At 38.1% G+C, this 18,980-nt stretch overlaps 1 protein-coding gene across 1 annotated transcript in view; it reads left to right on the forward strand.

Annotated features, from left to right (window-relative positions):
- POF1B (premature ovarian failure, 1B) overlaps positions 1-18,980 on the forward strand; it is a 287,784-nt gene that overhangs the window by 243,985 nt on the left and 24,819 nt on the right. The window contains exons 17-18 of the mRNA XM_006871314.1: positions 7,529-7,657; positions 8,621-8,703. Coding sequence (XP_006871376.1) covers positions 7,529-7,657; positions 8,621-8,703 — 212 coding nt within the window. The remainder of the gene's footprint in view (positions 1-7,528; positions 7,658-8,620; positions 8,704-18,980) is intronic.

Consider the following 18,980-nt stretch of genomic DNA (forward strand, 5'->3'; position numbering starts at 1 on the left):
CTCTTTTGTCTGCTTGTCCCGCTGCACAATCCCCGTTCAGGCCTTTTTTCTAATTGGAAACAGTTAGGGCTGGCTGTGGCCATTTGGTTTTAATTGGAAACTGTCTCTTTAAATTTTGAGGAGATCTGTGTGCATGTGTAGTAGAACCCTCTGAGGGTGGGGATGGGGTGCCCTCTAGCTCAGGCACCCCTATAGTCACCAGAATGGAGGTGCACAGACAACAAGGGACCAATGAACAGCAACCAAAAGAAAATAATGTCCACACCTTTATCTCAGCAGTTCTGCCAGGTGTCTGTGGCCACTCCGATCCTTCCCCACTTGGTCTCACCCAAGATGGTGGCTCCTGGAGCAGCCGAGCATCCCGGACTAGAATGCGATAGATTTCTTACTTCTGCCACAAATTCCCCCAGCTATAAGCCTTCCAACCTTCTAAATATTCCTTTATATGTGGTTCAGAGTTCTGGAGCCATTCCCTGAGCCTGCTTGGTCGGAATTGTGTGTTGTTCTTGGTGGAGCTCTTTACTACACGTCCACACAATCCACCATCTTGTTTGTTCTCAATAGTGGGCAATTTTAATACACCACTTTTTAAAATGGATAGGACAACCAGAAATAAAATTGGCAAAGATACAGAGGAGCTAAACAACACAATCAGCCAAATGGGCTTCATAGATGTGTACAGAGCATTCAACCCTACAACAGTACAATACACATTCTTTTCCAGTACACATGGAACATTCTCCGGAACACACCATGTGTTAGGCCCCAAAACAAGCCTCCATAAGTTTACAAATATCAAAATACTACAAAGCATCCTCTCACACCACAATGCTATCAAATTAGAAATCAACAATAGGAAGACCAAGGAAATAAAGACAAATACATGGAAACTGAATAACACCCTGCTGAAAAGTGAATTGGGTAGTAGAAAAAATAAAATGTGAATTCACACAGTTCCTAGAAACAAATGAGAATGAAAACACAACATACCAAATTCTTTGGGACATGGCAAAAGCAGTGCTGAGAGGACAATTTATTGCAATAAATGCACACATCCAAAAAGAAGAAAGAACCAAAATTAACACAGCATCTACAACAATTTGAAACAGATCAACAGAGAGAACCTACAGACACCAAAAGAAAACAAACAATAAAGATTAGAGCAGAAATAGATAAGACAGAAAACAAAACAAAACAAAAAAACTATAGAAAGAACCAACAACAAGAAGCTGGTTCTTTGAAAGGATTAATAAAATTGACAAACCACTGGCAAACCTAACAAAAGAAAAGAGGGAAAAGACACTAATAACATGCAATAGAAACCACATGGGCAATGTCATAACGGAACCAAAGGAAATCAGAAGTATAATAACAAAATATTATGAATAATTGTACTCCAGCAAATTTGAAAACCTAGAAGATACATTTTTAGAAAAACACGACCTACCTAAACTTACAAAGTGAAGTAGAAAACCAGAACAGACCCATAACAAAAGAAGAAATTGATCAGGTCATCAATTAACTCCCAAACAAAAAAAGTCCAGGTCAGATGACTTCATTGGTGAGTTCTACGAAACATTCAGGGAAGAGCTGTCACCAATTCTACTCAAATTATTCCAGAATATAGTAGAGGATGGAAAACTCCCTAATATATTTTATAAAGCAAGCATAACCCTCATACCAAAACCAGGGAAGGGCATCACTAAGAAAGAAAATTATAGATTAATATCCCTCGTGAGCATAGATGCAAAACTGCTCAACAAAATCCAAGCCAACAGAATCCAGCAGCACATCAAAAAAATAATACATCATGACCAAGTGGGATTCATATCAGGGATGCAAGGGTAGTTCAACATCAGAAAAACAATCAATGTAATCCACCATATAAATAAGAAAAAAGAAAAGAACCACATGATTATATCGATTGATGCAGAGACGGCATTTAACAAAATCTGACATATATTCCTGATAAAAGCACTGATAAAAGTGGGAATTGGAGGGAAATTCCTCAACATAATTAAGAGCGTACATTACTCTCAATGGAGAGAAACTGAAAGCCTTCCCTCTGCGAACAGGAACCAGACAAGGATGCCGTTTGTCACCACTCCTATTCAATATTGTGTTGGAAGTCTTTTCCAGAGCTATATGGCAAGAGAGGGAAATTAAAGGCATCCAAATTGGCAAAGAAAATTAAAACTCTCTCTGTTTTCAGATGATATGATCCTATACATAGAAAACCCCAAAGATTCAGTAAAAAAGCTACTAGACCTCATTGGAAGATTCAGCAAAGTAGCAGTATATAAGATCAGCATACAAAAATCAGTTGTATTCCTCTATAGTAACAATGACAGCGCTGAAAAGGACATTAGGAAAGCAATACCATTTACAATAGCCAACCAAAGGATGAAATATTTAGCAATAAGTGTAACCAAAGAAATAAAGGACCTATTCAAATAAAAATACAAAACACTTTTACAAGAAACCAAAAGAGACTTAAAAAACTGGAAGAATATACCATGTTCCTGAATAGGAATACTTAACATTGGGAAAATGTCATTACTGCCCAAGGCAATTTACACATAGAATGCAATCGCAATCCAGATTTCAAAGACATTCTTCAAAGAGATGGAAAAAACAGTTACAAATTTTGTAGAAATTTGTAGAAAGGAAAGAGACCCAGGATATGCAAAGAAGAACAAGGTTGGAAACGTCTCACTCCCTGATTTCAAAATGTACTACTTGCTACAGTGGTCAAAACAGCCTGGTACTGGTACAATGAAAGATATATTGATCAATGTAACAGAACCAAGAATCCAGAAATTAACCCATCCACATACAGTCAACTGTTTTTCAACAAAGAGCCAAAGTCTATCGCATGTGGAGGAGATAGTCTCTTCAACAGATGGTTCTGGCAGAACTGGAAAGTGATATGCAAAAGATTAAAACAAGACCCTTACCTCATGCCTTATAAAAAAACCAACTCAGTATGGATTAAAGACGTAAATGTGAATCCCAGAATTATAAAGACCATCAATGAAAAAATAGGGACTCATGTGAGGGCTCTATTACAGGGCATACACCGACTATCAAAATTTTGAAAATAACACAAACAAAATAGATGATTGGGACATACTAAAAATTAAAAACTTACTTGCATCAAAAGACTTCACCAAAAGAGTAAAAAGGGAGCCCACAGAATGGGAATAACTCTTTTGCAACAACACATCGGACAGGGACTAATTTCTAAAATATACAGGAAACTACAACACCTCTACAAGTAAAATACAAATAAAATTAAAAAATGGGCACAGGACATGAACAGACACTTCACCAAGGAGGAGATCCGGGTAGCCAACAAACATATGAAGAAATGTTCACGATCACTAACCATTGGAGAGATGCAACTCAAAACAACAATGAGGTATCATCTCACACCAGCAAAAACAGCAACTATCAAAAAAGTAGAGGACAATAAATGCTGGCATGGGTGTGGAGAAGCTGGGACACTCATACATTGCTGGTGGGATTGCATAATGGTGCAACCACTCTGGAAAGCAATGTGGTGCTCAAAAGGTTGTAAATAGATATACCTTATGATCCAGAAATTCCTCTACTTGGTATTTACCCACAAGAAATACGAACCATAACACAAGTAGATACATGCACACTATGTTCATAGCAGCACCATTTATAATATCAAAAAGATGGAGCCAGCCTAAATGCCTGTCAGTGGAAGAATGGATAAACGAACTGTTGTACATACACACAATGGGATATTATGCTACCTTGAAAAATAACAAGGAAGCTGCAAGCCATCGCATAATGTTTATGAACCTTGAGGATATTATGCTGCATGAAATAATTCAGTCACAAAAGGAGAAATACTGCATAGAACCATTATTGTAAAAGATTAAGAAAAAGAACCTACACTAAAAGGGGGAGGGAATTATTTGATGGTTACTGGGATTATGGGGTGGATTAAGGGGATGTAGGGAAGGGAAGGTGAGCACAGGGTAGGGAATAGACACAGGATAGCTTGGGTGCTGTCAGGGTGGGCAGCAATACGCAAGAAGGGGGAGGGGAATGGAAGAACAAGGTGTATGAGAGAACAGTTAGGTAGGTCTACATGGAGTAAATGGGACAGAGGTAAATGATGTATGCATAACCTTGGAACAACTGGGTTCTGGGATACAGGAATTGAGATATGGTTTGAATGGGTAAAAGAGGGGAATACTATTAAGATGCTTGGTTGTCCTTTGAATCTTGGTTTCCCTTGCCTACCATTGTAAAATAGACACTTGAGTGTGAGAGAAAGGAATAGCCAGAAAGTTCACCATAGAAGCTTATAAGCCTGTCTTCAGCTTATAACTGATTGGAATACCTAAAATGGGGCTGTAACTTGGCCAGTGAAGGAGGCTTGCTGTGGAGCCTCTGCATTGCATTAGAACAAAGGTGGAATCCTGAACCCCATCCAGAATTTTCTGAGGTGGGAAATTTCCACTTGAAAGGACAAGCAGACCAGCCTGGAGCAGCTAGAAGAACAGAAGATATTTCTTGAAAGAAAAAACAGCAGGAAAAATAAAAAACAATAACACAGTCTGATTGACTACTACAAGAACAAACAATCTGTTCACCAGGGAGCCATTAAGAAATGGTCGGTTTCCCTCAGAAAAAAACCCCTTCCAAGACTAAGACTCAAGGGCAATACATGAATAGGCTTGTGGTCTGGTTGGTCACCGATAAGGGGAAGTGGGGGAAAAACAGCAATGAAGTTGTGAGCTAAGTCCAACCATGTTCAATAGATTCCTGTGAACCCGGATTGAGACATGGTTGTTCAGCAGTATTGCAAGATTGGGGACTCCTGGGCCCAGAGACAGTGACATGGCCACAGAGGACTAGAGCAAAGAGTGAAGCGTCTAGTTGATACGAAGTGAGGAGAGATGCACAAGAACACTCATACTTGCAGATAGTACCCACTATATCAATGGCTAGATGGTCAGAACTCAACTAGAAGAAGAAAGAAGAGGGGAAAAAAAGAGTAATCTGCTACAATTTTATGAACTTGACCTATACTTATGGATGTAGTATCTTAAAAGAGGGAACAAATCTTTACGGCAAGGATCATTCCCATTCCCTTGGTACACAGGATTGACAGAGGTGGGCTACCCCATAAGGGTGGGGGGACTACAATGGCAAGAAGTGACTGGCTTACAAGCTTTCAAGAGGGAGCCTAGTTCCAGAGGATGTAAGGGAAGATAGAATTTCCACTGAGTGGGTTCCAATCTGTCTGTATGTGGTTGATGAAAGGAGATGGGGATAAGCCTCTTGTGGTACAATAGTGAATAATTGCTATCAGAACTGACTGTGAGGGTTGAAAATGTAAAGGTAGATGTTTTGTAACAAAAGGAGGGGAGTGGCTGACTTTGCAGTTCAGGGGGAGGCAGGCTTGCAGGGTGTACCCTTTGGTTGTTTGATGATGCATGGAGGGGACTGTAATCATTGCAATGAAATGAAATAAGATAGGATGAATGTAAACCTAATCTTCTCCCATGTGAACTATCACATAATTCGCAATAAAAACTTTTAAAAAGCTGCTGTCAGGAAAGTCCTTTAAAAAAAAAATGAAAAATTAATGTTTTGCATTCATAAAATTCTATAGAAAGTCATAACAATTGGTATTTTGTTTTTCATTTTATAACTAGCTGTGTGCCTTTCTGTCAATTAACTTAGCTAAATCTAAATTACTTAATTTGTATTATATTCATGCTTATTCCTTTAATTTTTTTAAAATAATAGCTCTTTTAAGCTTTATTCTGTTTATTTTACATTTCCATAATAGGCAATCTCTTCATATACAGGAGTCCTGCTGTGGTGCTGTGGGTTAATGAGCTGGATTGCAAGGTCGGTTTGAGTCGCAAGGTTGAGAGTTTAAGCTCAGTGACTGCTCCTCAGAAACCCTACGACAGTGTTGCTATGAGCCAGAACCTACTCTATGGCAGTTAACAACAACAATAAATATGTAGCAAATAGATTAATACTTGTTTTACAAGTATATGTTTGAGTCCCTGATTTATAAAGCAAGCATATACTCTTTTGAATATATCTTTTGAGTGTATACTGAGAAGTAGAATTGCTGAGTCATATGGAATTCTATTTTCTATCTTTTGAGGAACTTCCAAACTGTTTTCCTCAGTAGCTGCACAAATTTTAATTCCCACAAGCAATACACAAGTGTTCCAATTTCTGCACATTGTCACCAAAACTTATTGGTTTCAGATTTTCTGATAATAGCCATTCTGATGAGTGGGAAGTACTACCTCATTGTGATTTTGTTTTGCATTTCTCTAGTGACTTGAGCATTCTTTCATTTGAAAATTATTTGTTTGTATAGCTTTGGAGAAATGCCCATTAAAGTCATTTGTCCATTTTAAACTGTTTTGTTGTTGTTGTTGAGTTGTAGGAGTTCTTTATATATACCAAATATTAAACCCTTATTAGATATAATATTCCCAAATGTTTTCACTCATTCTGTAGCTTGTCTTTTCACTTTCTTAACATCCTTTGATGCACAATTTTTAAATTGTTGACAGCCTAATTTGTATATAGCTTTTATATTACTTTTGATTTTGTTGTCAGATCTAAGACTTCATTGTCAAAAAGAGAGCCTTGAAGTTTATTCTTAGAGTTCTATAGTTTTTGTTTTATATGTAGATCATTTATCCACTTCGAGTCATTTTTTTGTATATGATGTAAGGTCCTAGTACAATTTAGTTCTTTTTCATATGAAGATCCAGTTGTCCCAGAGCAATTTATTGAAGAGACAATTATTTCCCTATTGAATGAACTCAGCACTCTTGTCAAAGGAATTGAGCATAGATGTACAGATTCACTTCTACACCCTCAACTCCATTTTATTCATTTATATTATTACTCTTATACTGGGACCACACTTTTTGTTGTTGTTATTGTAGCTTAAAATTATGTTCTAAAATTGGAAACTGTAATAAGTTCTCTCTCTTATTTCTTCTTTATATATTTTTTGCTTTCAAGGGTCCCTTGCAATTCTATATGTGATTGAAGCTTAACTGTTACATTGCTGCCAAGAAGCCTCTTGGAATTTTGATTGACATTATTTTAAATCTTTAGATTGCTTTGGGCATTGACAACTTAACCATATTAAGTCTTCTAACCCATGAGCATGAGTCCTGGTGTGGTATTGTAGGATAAGCACTGGACTGCAAGGTTGGCTTGAACTGCAATGTCGGTGGTTCAAACCCACCAGTCATTTCTCAGAAACCCGATACAAGGCTGCTATGAGTAGGAACTGACTCAATGGCACTGAACAATAACAGCAACACTCTATGAACACAGGATATCTTTCCATTCATCTGGGTCTTTTTAAATTTCTTTCTGCTCTGTTTATAGTTTTCCCGTGTACCAGTCTTAACTTCCTGGTTGAATTTATTCATGGGTATTTTATTATTTTAGATGATATCATAATAATGCTTATTTGATTTTAAATCATTAGACTCAATTAAACCAGTACCAAAAAGATGTTTCTAGAAGAGAAGGAAGTTGCAGTGATTTTCAATCCAAGCTCCATGAACTGACAAGCTTGTTAGAAGAGAAGGACTCCCTTATAAAACGTCAGTCAGAGGTAAGAAAGAAAGGGGTAGGTATGGAGAAGAATAATATAAATCAGTCCTATAACAGAAATACTTTCCATAAACTAGAAAGAGATCCAGTTCCATGACGCACTTATAATGTGAAGTAGAATGTAAGTGCTTGTGAAGAAGTAGACTATTCATATTTCAAAAGAAATAATTCAAATAAAATATAAATTTGAAGCAGATCATAAATGTTATGGTATTTGGATTTTAAAAAAGACATTCATTTTATGTCTTGTTAGTAGTGGAATTACCAATAAGACTGTGAACTCATTACTAGATTGTGATTTCCTTAAGCATGGAACTGTGCTATATTTTCCCCTTATCTGCAGCATGTAGACCAAGATCAGGTATGCAAGAGATATAAAAGAACTACCAAAAGATGGTATTTCATATTATACTGCTGTTATTGAATAAATGGTGCTTGTACTAAATTTCAGTGATAGGCTTTCTTTTAAGAATCAACAACTGCTTACATGTTTAAGTTTTAGTACTTTGGTGCAATTGCCATACTTTTAAGTGCTTTAGGACAAAGCCTTCACTTCTATATCTTGAGAACCATACCTATTCATTCTCATCCTATCCCTCAAATATAGAAATCCTACACTAGTAAGAGAACATTGGTACAGACATTAGCATAACTTTATTGCTATTAAATGTTGATGAGTGGATTCCAACTCATAGCAACCCAGTATAGCGTTCCCAAGGAGCAGCTGGTGAGTTTGAACCACTGACCTTTTGGTTAGCAGTCCAGTGCTTATCTTAGAGCACAACACCAACACCCCCATATAACTTAATAGGTCTCCTGAAACAAGACTGTCTGGTATTCAACAAATGAGCTACCACAACCTTGTTTCAAGAGTACAAAGAAAGGAAAATGGGGGAATATTTTCTTAGCAGCCTTGTTGGAAAACTGCTTTTTCCCAAATAACTCTGTTGTCTTTCTGTATAAGGAGCTCTCCAAGTTGAGACAAGAAATGTATTCATCTCATAACCAACCCTGCAGTGGTGGAAGGACTACTATTACCACTAAAAAGTAATGTATTTTTATAATAAAGTTTTAATGTAGATATGGTTATTATATAATCCAATATTGCATGTTTAATTGATATGCACACCTCTAGACAGAGTTGGATGTTTTCTGCTCGTCAATAATTCTACTGAAGAATGGACATTCTGAAAAAGACTTTTCTGTTATGGTCAATAAAATTCTGTAGCCAGTATTTCCTGTACTAACAATAAATTAAACAATGTGAAAATGAGAAAGAAAGTTTAACCAACTGTACTAGTCCTGAATCTTTCAGAAACCCAACTCAACTTAATCAATTCACTTTGTTGAAATTGCCTGGAATTCAGATGGATTCATGTGCTCAAATTATGTTTTCAGAAATCTCTTTCTCTACATGTCTTGGTTCTGCTCTTTTTTGTGTAGGCATTATTCTCAAACAGGGTCTTCTCTCATGATAGTGACATGAACACAGTTCAAATTTTGCTAATTTGCAAAATCAAACCAAGTGGTTCTTTATAGTTTCAAGAAAAATTTATTTTGGATATTTCATAAAAATGTTATACAAACATGGTCTTTTACAAATAAAATTTTATTATAACCATAAGACATTCTCACTGAAAAATATATTTGAAAAAATAGAATAGAAAGTATTATACATAATCTTCCTTAGTAACCCCAACACAACTACAACTAGCATTAAAAATGTTGTTGTTAAGTGCTGTCGAATCAGTTCCAACACATAGCAACCCTGTCTAAGGTTTCTAAGGAGTGGGTTTGAACCACCGAATTACAGTTCAAACTGGCCTTGCAGTCCAGCGCATTATCCTGCAGCACCACAACAGGTGGTAAATATGTATAAGCAAAATATTTACCATTTCAACCTTCTTTACACAAATAATTCAGTCACATCAATTATGTCCATCATATTGTGCAACTATCACTACTATCTGATTGCATTTTTTTCCATTATTCTTGACAGATCAGTGCCCTCTAAGTAATTCATCCAACTCTTTCACTTCTTACACCCACTAACAAACTTTGGACTCTATGCTTGTCTATATTTGATATTTTATATAAATGGGATCATACAGTATTTGTCTTTTCGTCACTTGCCTTTTCTCCACATCCTTGCAAACACCTATTATTTTCCATTTTTAAAAATAATAGACACCATTGACGTTGTTCTTATGTGCCATCAAGTTGAGAGACCTTATGCACAACAGAACGAAACACTGCCCGGTCCTGGGCCAACCACACTATTGTTACCACGCTTGAGCCCATTGATGCTGTCACTTTTCCAATTCCTCTCGCTGGGTTCTTCCTCTTCTTTTCTGACCCTGCAACTTACCAAACATGATATCCTTCTCCAGCGATTGGTCCCTCCTGACAATATGTATGAAGTAGGAGAGACAAAGTTTGGCCATCATGGCCTCCAAGGAACACTCTGGCTGCACTTCTTCCAGCACAGATCTGATTGTTCTTTTGGCAGCCCATGGCACTTTCAATATTCTCCTCCAACACAATAACTCAAAAGCATCAGTTCTTCTATGGTCTTCCTTATTCACTGTCCAGCTTTCGCATGCATATGAGGTTATTGAAATTACCATGGCTTGGATCAGGCGCACGTTAGTCCTCAAGCTGATATCTTTGCTCTTCAACACTTTAAAAAAGTCTAGTGCAGCAGATTTTACTAATGCAATACGTCGTTTGATTTCTAGACTGCTGCTTCTGTGAGTGTTGATAGTTGATCCAAGAAGAATGAAGTCCTTTACAACTTCAATCTTTTGATAAGAATGTTGATAAGAATGTTGTTTATTCATCCAGTGGTAAAGATTTTTGTTTTCTTTATATTGAGATGCAATCTATACTGAAGGCTGTGCTCTTTGATTTTCATCAGTAAATATTTTGTCTTCTTAACTTTCAGCAAGCAAGGTTGTATCATCTGCATATCACAGGTTGTTAATGAGTCTTTCTCCAATCCTGATGTCATGTTTTTTCTTCATAGAACCCATCTTCTTGGATTATTTGCTCAGCATACAGGTCGAATGAGTATGGTGAAAGACTACAACTCTGTCTCACACCTTTATTAATTGAAAACCATTCAGTGGTCCCATATTCTGTTCGAACAATTGCCTCTTGGTCCATGTACAGACTCCTCATGAGCATAATTAAGTGTTCTATAATGCTCATACTTCGCAATATTGTCCATAGATTGTTCACCATTTGTGTTAGCATCTCTACACTGGAGAGCAAGTTTCAGTGTCTCTTCTGACATCCATTTTCCCCTTCCTTCTTTCTTGTATTCTTAATGACTTTATTGTTTCTACCTGTATGGTGTTCTTGATGTTATCCCATGGTCTTCGGTCTTTAGTATCTAATGTATCAAATCTGTTTTTCTGATGATCTCTAAATTCAGGTGGGATATATTCAAGGTCATATTTTGGTTCTTGTGTACTTGATTTCATTTTCTTCAGCTTCAGTTTGGATTTGCATATGAGTAATTTATGGTCTGTTCCACAATCTGCCCCTGGCCTTGTTTTGACTGATGATATGGAGCTTTTCCATCGTCTCTTTGTGCAGATGTAGTTAGTTTAATTTCTATGTATTCCATTTTGAGAGGTCCATGTGTATAATTGTCTCTTATGCTGTCTAAAGAAGATATTTGAAATGAAAAAGTCATTGATTTTGCAGAATGCTGTCATGCGCTCTCCAGCAGCATTTTTATCACCAAGGCCATATTTCCCAACTACTGATCCTTCCTCTTTGCTCCCAACCTTTGCATTCCAGTCACCAGTAATGAACAATATATCTTGATTACATTTTGCTGATGGCATGATCCTTTGTATGGTGGTGGTGGTGGTGTGTCGTGGAGTCTATTCTGACTCATAGTAACTCTGCATAGAGCTTCCAAGGCTGTTAGCAGCCTGACTTATAACCACTATGCTACCAAATCTCCTTGTATAGAACCCCCCCCCAAAAAAAAACCCTAAGAAAGATACTAGAACTAATCAACTAATTTGGCAAAGTAGCAGGATACATCATCGCACAAAAAAAAAACAGCCAAACAAAGTTCAACAATGAATGTTCTGAGAAGGAAAATATGGAAACAATATAATTTACAATAGCATTCAAAAGAATAAAACACCAAGGAATAAGTGAGAAATGTACACTCAAAAGTATTTAAATCACTACTGAAAAAAAAAAAAAATTAAAGAGCTAAATAAATGGAAAGACAACCCATGCTCATGTACTGGAATACTTAGTACTACTAAGATGACAATGCTAACCAAAGAAGTCTATAGATTCAACACAATCTTCATCAAAATTCTGATAGCCGTCTTTGTGTAAATGGGAATCTCAGTCATCAAATGCATATGTAATTGTTGTTGTTACTGTTGTTGTTAAGTGCTGTTGAATTGATTCCAACCCATAGAGACCCTGTATAGGGCTTCCAAGTAGCAGCTGGTGACCTTGAACTGCTGATCTTGCAGTTCAAACAGCTTTGCAATCTGGCGCATTAACCCACAGCGTCTCACCAGGACTCCGGATATGAAAATGTTGTTGTTAAGTGCTGTCGAGTTGGTACTGACTCATAATGACCATACAACAGAACAAAACATTGCCCGGTCCTAGGCCAACTTCACAATTGTTGCTACGCTTGAGCCCATTGATACTGCCACTTTGCCAATCCATCTCACTGGGAGTCTTCCTCTTTTTCTCTGGCCTTCCAATTTACCAAACATGATATCCTTCTCCAGTGACTGGTCCCTCCTGACAATATGTCCCAAGTACGAGAGATGAAGTTTGGCCATCTTGGCCTCCAAGGAGCACTCTGGCTGCACTTCTTCTAACATAGATCTGGTTGTTCTTTTGGCAGCCCATGACACTTTCAATATTCTCCTCCAACACTCCAATCGTGATGCCACACTTTTCTTCATATAACCCTGCTTCTCAGATTATTTGCTCAGCATACAGGGTCTTCTTTTCTTATCCATTCAGGCACTCTCTGCCTCTTTACTGGTGCATTTAATCCATTGACATTCAGTGTAATTATCCATTGGTGTGGATTAACTGCTGTCATTATGTTAATTTTTTGTGGTGCTGTTTGTTCCTTTGTTCTTGTGTTGTGTTCATGCTTTTGTGCTGTTTGTTGTCAGCTTCTTCTTTGTTTTAATATTTCTTTGTTCTGCTTGGATCTTCATTTTCATAAGTTGTGAAATATTAATTCTCCTTGGGGTTACCCTATAGTCTGTTAAGTTTTCCTTGTTTTGTTAACAGGGTTATACTAACCTCATTGAAGTATAGAGTTAAAACTGATTTTTGTGTATTGATCATGTATGTTACACCATGCTGAAGTTGTTTATTAGTTCTATGCGTTGTTGTTTTTTTATTGGGTTCCTTGTTGTTAAGAGCTGTTTAGTCAGTTCTGACTCATAACAACCCTGTTTGCTAGAAGCAACTGGTGGGTTTGAACTACCAAACCTGTGGTTAGCAGTCCAGTGCTTATCCTACAGTGCCACACCAGGATTCCATAGGATTAGCTATACAAGATCATGTCATTTCCAAATACAGATAATTTGATTTCTTCCTTTCAGTCTGAATGTTTTTTACTTCTTTGTCTTGCTTAGTAACCCTGACTAGAACATTCATTGAAAAGTTAAATACTAGTGGTAAGAGTGGATACACTTTCCTTGTTCTCAGTGGGAAAACATTCAGTATTTGTTGTGTGTGTTTGGGGGAGGGATTGTCCATACCTTTTACCAGGTTGTGCCCTTCTGTTCCTAACTTGTGTGTCTTTTATCATGAAAATGTATTAAAAATTGCAAAATGCCTTTTTTGTGTCAATAAAGATGATCATTCAATTTATCCTTTATTCTAATAAAATGGTGTATTACATTAAAAGATTTTCAGATGTCACAACAACCATGCATTCCTGAAATAAGATTAAGTTGGTCATGTTGTTGGATTTAGTTTGCTAGCATTTTGTTGAGAATTTTTGTGTTCATATTCATAATGATTTTGGTCTATATTTTTCTTTTCTTGTGATACCTTGTTTTGTTAGGAGGGTTACACTAGTCTCATTGAATGATTTGGTAAATGCGCCCGACTTTTTTTTTTTTTTTTTCCTGAAGAGTTATTGAAGAATTATTTCTTCTTTAACTATTTGATAGAGATCACCAGTTTAGCCATTTGGGGCTGAGCATTTATTTATGGAATGTTTCTTTGATTACTAATTAAACATCAATTCAGAATTTCCACAAGGGGAATTCAAAAAGTTTGTGGAAGTATTTCATTATTTTAATTCCATTTCCCCATTAACTTTATGAAGCCCTCTTGTATTTCTTATTAAGACAGCTTTGGCAGTTGAGTTTTTCTTAGAATTTGTTCATTTTACCTAAATTATTTGATTTATTTTCACACAGCTGTCATTTGTTATTTGTTGTTGTTAGGTGCTGTTGAGTTGGTTCTGACTCATAGCAACTGTATATGCAATAGAAAAAACTACTGGCCAGTCTTGTGCCATCCCCACAATTATTGTTACATTTGAGTCCATTGCTACTGCCTCTGTGTCAATCCATCTCCTTGGGGGTCATTATAACTTTTAAGTGTCCTGGAGTCGGTTTCCACTTGTAGCGACTTTGTATTAGGTTTCCAAGGAACAACTTGTGGGTTTGAACCACAGACCTTGTTTTTAGCAATGCAGTGTTTATCCTACAGCACCATATAAGGAGTCCTTAGGGGTCATTGTTGTTGTTGTTAAGTGCTGTCAAGTCAGTTCTGGCCCATAGTGACCTTGTATAGGATTTCCAAGGAGCAGCTGGTGAGCTTGAACCACCGGCCTTGCAGTTCAAATGACTTTGCAATCTAATGCATTAGCCCACAGCGCCACATCAGGACTCCTAGGGGTCATAGTACTCCAATATATTTCTTTTCTGTAAGGTCAATAGTGATGGCCCCTCTTTCATTTCATATGTTTTGGTAATTTGAGTTCTCTTTTACCTTGGGGTTGACTTTTGAAAGAATAAACATTTGGTTTCTGTCCTTTCCTCTAATGTCATTCTGATATCTATTTTATCTATCTATTCTCTACTCTTTATTGCTTCCCTCTTCTTCTAGCTTTGTGTTTAGTTTGCTCTTTTTTTCTTACTTTTTAAAAAAGTTTTTATTGTGAGGTTTACATTGGAAAACATCAGCTTTACACTTATCCTATCGTATTTTGTATCATTGCAATGATTACAGTCCCCTCCATGCATCATCATATAAGCCCAAAGGGTATACACCACATAGCCCACCCCACCCCACCCCCGTCCACCAGCACACAGCCCTTCTCTCGCCCTAAGTCCAGTGTCCCCAGCCACTCCATATGGCCAAATAATCTTCTCTGTCTCCATCTCTGGTGTCACTGCCTCTCTGGGTAGGGTCCCACTCTCCGTTCTTCTCACTTGATGGTCCCAAGGACCTCTGCTCCTGGGCTGCAAAATCAATCACTCTCCTCCTTTCGTCACAAAAACATCTACCTCCATATTTCCTAGCCTCACAATAAGACCTGATGGCAATTATTCACTATTGTACCACAGGAGTTATCCCCATTTCCTTTCACCAGCCCAGTCCCAACAAATTAGAAATCATTCCGTGGTGATTCTACCTTCCCCCGCCCCATCTGGAACAAGGCTCCCTCTTGAAAGCTTGTAAGCCAGTCACTTCTTGCCTTTATGGTGGCTGTGTGCCGTGGAGTCAGTTCCGACTCATAGCGACCCTAGGGTTTCCAAGGCTGTAAATCTTGATGGGAGCAGAACACCTCATCTTTCTCCCACAGAACAGCAGGTAGTTACGAACTGCTGACCTTGTGGTTCACAGCCCAATTCATAACCACTACGCTACCAGTGATCCTTATAGGCCCCCCATTTTGGGTAGCCAATGTCTATGTTGCCCATCCCTGTCAACCCTGTGTACCAAGGGAGTGGGAGTGATTCCTTGCTGTAAAGTTTTGTTCCCTTTTTTGAGCTACTACGTCCATAACTATAGGTAAAGTTCATCAAATTGTAGCAAGTTACTCTTTTTTTCCACCCTCTTCCTTCTTCTTCTAGTCCAGTTCTGATCATCTAGCCATCAAAGCCAGGTCAAGTGGGTACTATCTGCAAGTATGGGTGTTCTTGTGCCTCTTCCCTCACTTCATATCAGCTGGACACTTCACTCTTCACTCTAGTCCTCTGTGACCATGTCACTGCCTCTAGGCCCAAGAGTCCCCAGGTCTTGCTGTACTGCTGGCCATCCAGGTCTCAACCCGGGTTCATGAGGGTCTATTGAATGAGGTCTGGCTTAGCTTGCAACTTCATTGCTGTTTTTCTCCCTCTTCCCTTATTGGTGACCAATGTGGTCACCATTCAGACCACATGCCTGCTCATGTATTGCCCTTGAGTCTCAGTCTCAGAAGGGAGTTTGCTCTGAGGGGTCCCAACTACTTGCCTCGATGGCTCCCAGGCAAACAGCTTACTTGTTATTGTAGTAATCAATCAGACTGCCATTATTTTTTTGGATTTTTCCTTCCTGTCTTTCTTTCACGAAGTATCTTCTGTTCTTCTAGCTGCTTCAGGCTGGTCTACTCGTCCTTTTCACTGGAAATTTCCTATCTCAGTCAGTTCTGGATGGGGTTCTTGGTTCTACCTATGGTCTTGTGCAGTGTAAAGGCACCACCGGAAGCCTCTTTCACTGAGCAACTTCTACTCCCCTTTAAGATATTCCAATCAGTTATATGCTGAAGATAGACTTAACAGCTTTCTGTAGTGATGATTCTGGCTATTCCTTTCTCCCCACCTCAAGTATCTATTTTATAATGGTAGGCAAGGCAAACTAAGATTCAAAAGACAGCCAAGCATCTTAACATTATTCCCCTCCTTTACCCCTTCAAACCTTGCCTCAAACCCTGTATCCTGAAGCCCTGTTCCAAGGTTGTGCATACATCATCATTTGCCTCTGTCCCACTTAGCCCATGAGAACCTGCCTGTTTTCCCATCAGCCTTGTTCTTCCATTCCCCTCCTCCTTCTTGTGTATTGTCCCTCCCCCTCCACCCCCGCACCCAAGCTAACCTGTGTCTATTCCTTACCCTGTGTCTATTCATTCCCCTCCCTCCCATTCCTCCTATCGTCCATACATCCTGGTGATCAGCAAATATATATATAATTTTTTTCCCCTTTGAGTGTGGGTTCTTTTTCTTACTCTTTTACAGGAATGGTCCTATGTAGTATTTCTCCTTTTGTGACTGACTAATTTCACTCAGCATAATGTCCTCCAGGTTCATCCGTGTTATGCAGTGGCTTGCAGCTTCATTGTTGTTCTTCAGGGTGTGTATGTACCAAAGTTTGTTTATCCATTCGTCAATTGATGGACCCTTAGGCTGTCTCCATCTTTTTGCTATTGTAAATAGTGCTGCTATAAACATTTATGTGCATATATCTACTCGTGTTATGGCTTGTATTTCTTGTGGGTAAATACCAAGTAGAGGGATTGCTGGATCATAAGGTATTTCTATTTTCAATCTTCTGAGCAAGTGCCATATTGCTTTCCAGCGAGGCTGGACCATTTTGCAAGCCCACCTGCAATGCAGGAGCGTCCCAGTCTCTCCACATCCCTGCCAGCATTTATTGTCCTCTACTTTTTTGATGTTTGCTGTTATTGCTGATGTAACATGATATCTCATTGTTGTTTTGATTTGCATCTCTCTAATGGCTAGTGATCATGAACATTTCTTCATATGTTTGTTGGCTGCCTGGATCTCTTCCTTGGTGAAGTGTCGGTTCATGTCCTGTGCCCATTTTTTAATTGAGTTATTTGTCTTTTTCTTGTAGAGGTGTTGTAGTTTCCTATATATTTTAGAAATTAGGCCCTTATCTGATGTGTCATTGCTAAAGATTTTTTCCCATTCTGTGGGTTCCCTTTTTACTCTTCTGGTGAAGTCTTTTGATGCACATAGGTTTTTAATTTTTAGTATGTCTCAATCATCTATTTTGTCAACTTTTGTTTGTGTAATTTTCAAAATATTTTGTAGTCTGTGTAGTCCCTGTTTTAGAGCCCTCACTTTTCTCCCTATTTTTCATTGATGACTTTCATAATTTTGGGATTCACGTTTAGGTCTTTAATCCATGCTGAGTTGGTTTTTGTATAGGGCATGAGGTAAAGGTCTTGTTTCAAACTTTTGCATATCGCTTTCCAGTTCTGCCAGCACTGTCTGTTGAAGAGACTTTCTCCTCCACATGCAATATACCTAGGCACTTTGTCGAAAATCAGTTGGCTGTGTGTGGATGGGTTAATTTCTGGATTCTCAGTTCTGTTCCATTGATCAGTGTATATTTCATTGTACCACTGCCAGGCTCTTTTGACCACTGTAGCCCTGTAGTAAATTTTGAAATCAGAGAGTGAGAGGCCTCCAACCTTGTTCTTCTTCTTAAGCAGTGCTTTGCTTATTCTGTGTCTCTTTCCTTTCTATATAAAGTTTGTAGTTGTTTTTTCCATCTGTTTGAAGAATATCATTGGAATCTGGATAGGGATTGCATTATAGGGTTAATTGCTTTGGGCAGTATTGACATTTTCACAGTGTTAAGTCTTCCTATCCAAGAGCATGGTACATTCTTCCATTTTTGTAGGTCTCTTTTGGTGTAGAGGAATCCAACTGAATTTTGTATGTTGATCTTATATCATGCCACTTTGTAGACTCTTTCAATAAGATCTAATAGTGTTTTTACTGAGTCTTTTGGGTTTTCTACATATGGGTTTTCTGCAAACAGAGAGAGTTTTACTTCCTCTTTGCTAATTTGGATTCCATTAATTTCTCTGTCTTGCTGTATAGCTCTGGATAATACTTCCAAAACAATATTGAAAAGGGGTGATGTAAAAGAGCATCCTTGTCTGGTTCCCGTTCGCAGAGGGAAGGCTTTCAGTTTCTCTCCATTGAGAGTGATGTAGGCGGTTGGTTTTGTATAAATGCTCTTGAGTATGTTGAGGAATTTCCCTTCAATTCCTACTTTGTTAGGTATTTTTATCAGGAATGGATGTTGGGTTTTGTCAAATGCCTTTTCTGTGTCAGTCGATATGATCATGTGGTTATTTTCCTTGTTCTTATTTATGTAGTGGATTACTTTTATTGTTTTTCTAATGGAACCATCCTTGCATCCGTTTTATGAAGCCCACTTGGTCATGATGTATTATTTTTTTGATGTGCTGCTGGATTCTGTTGGCTAGGATTTTGTTGAGAATTTTTGCGTCTATGTTCATGAGGGATATTGGTCTGTAATTTTCTTTCTTAGTG

Source organism: Chrysochloris asiatica, unplaced genomic scaffold (assembly GCF_000296735.1).
Source record: "Chrysochloris asiatica unplaced genomic scaffold, ChrAsi1.0 scaffold00167, whole genome shotgun sequence".
In the NCBI taxonomy this organism is placed as follows: domain Eukaryota; kingdom Metazoa; phylum Chordata; class Mammalia; order Afrosoricida; family Chrysochloridae; genus Chrysochloris; species Chrysochloris asiatica.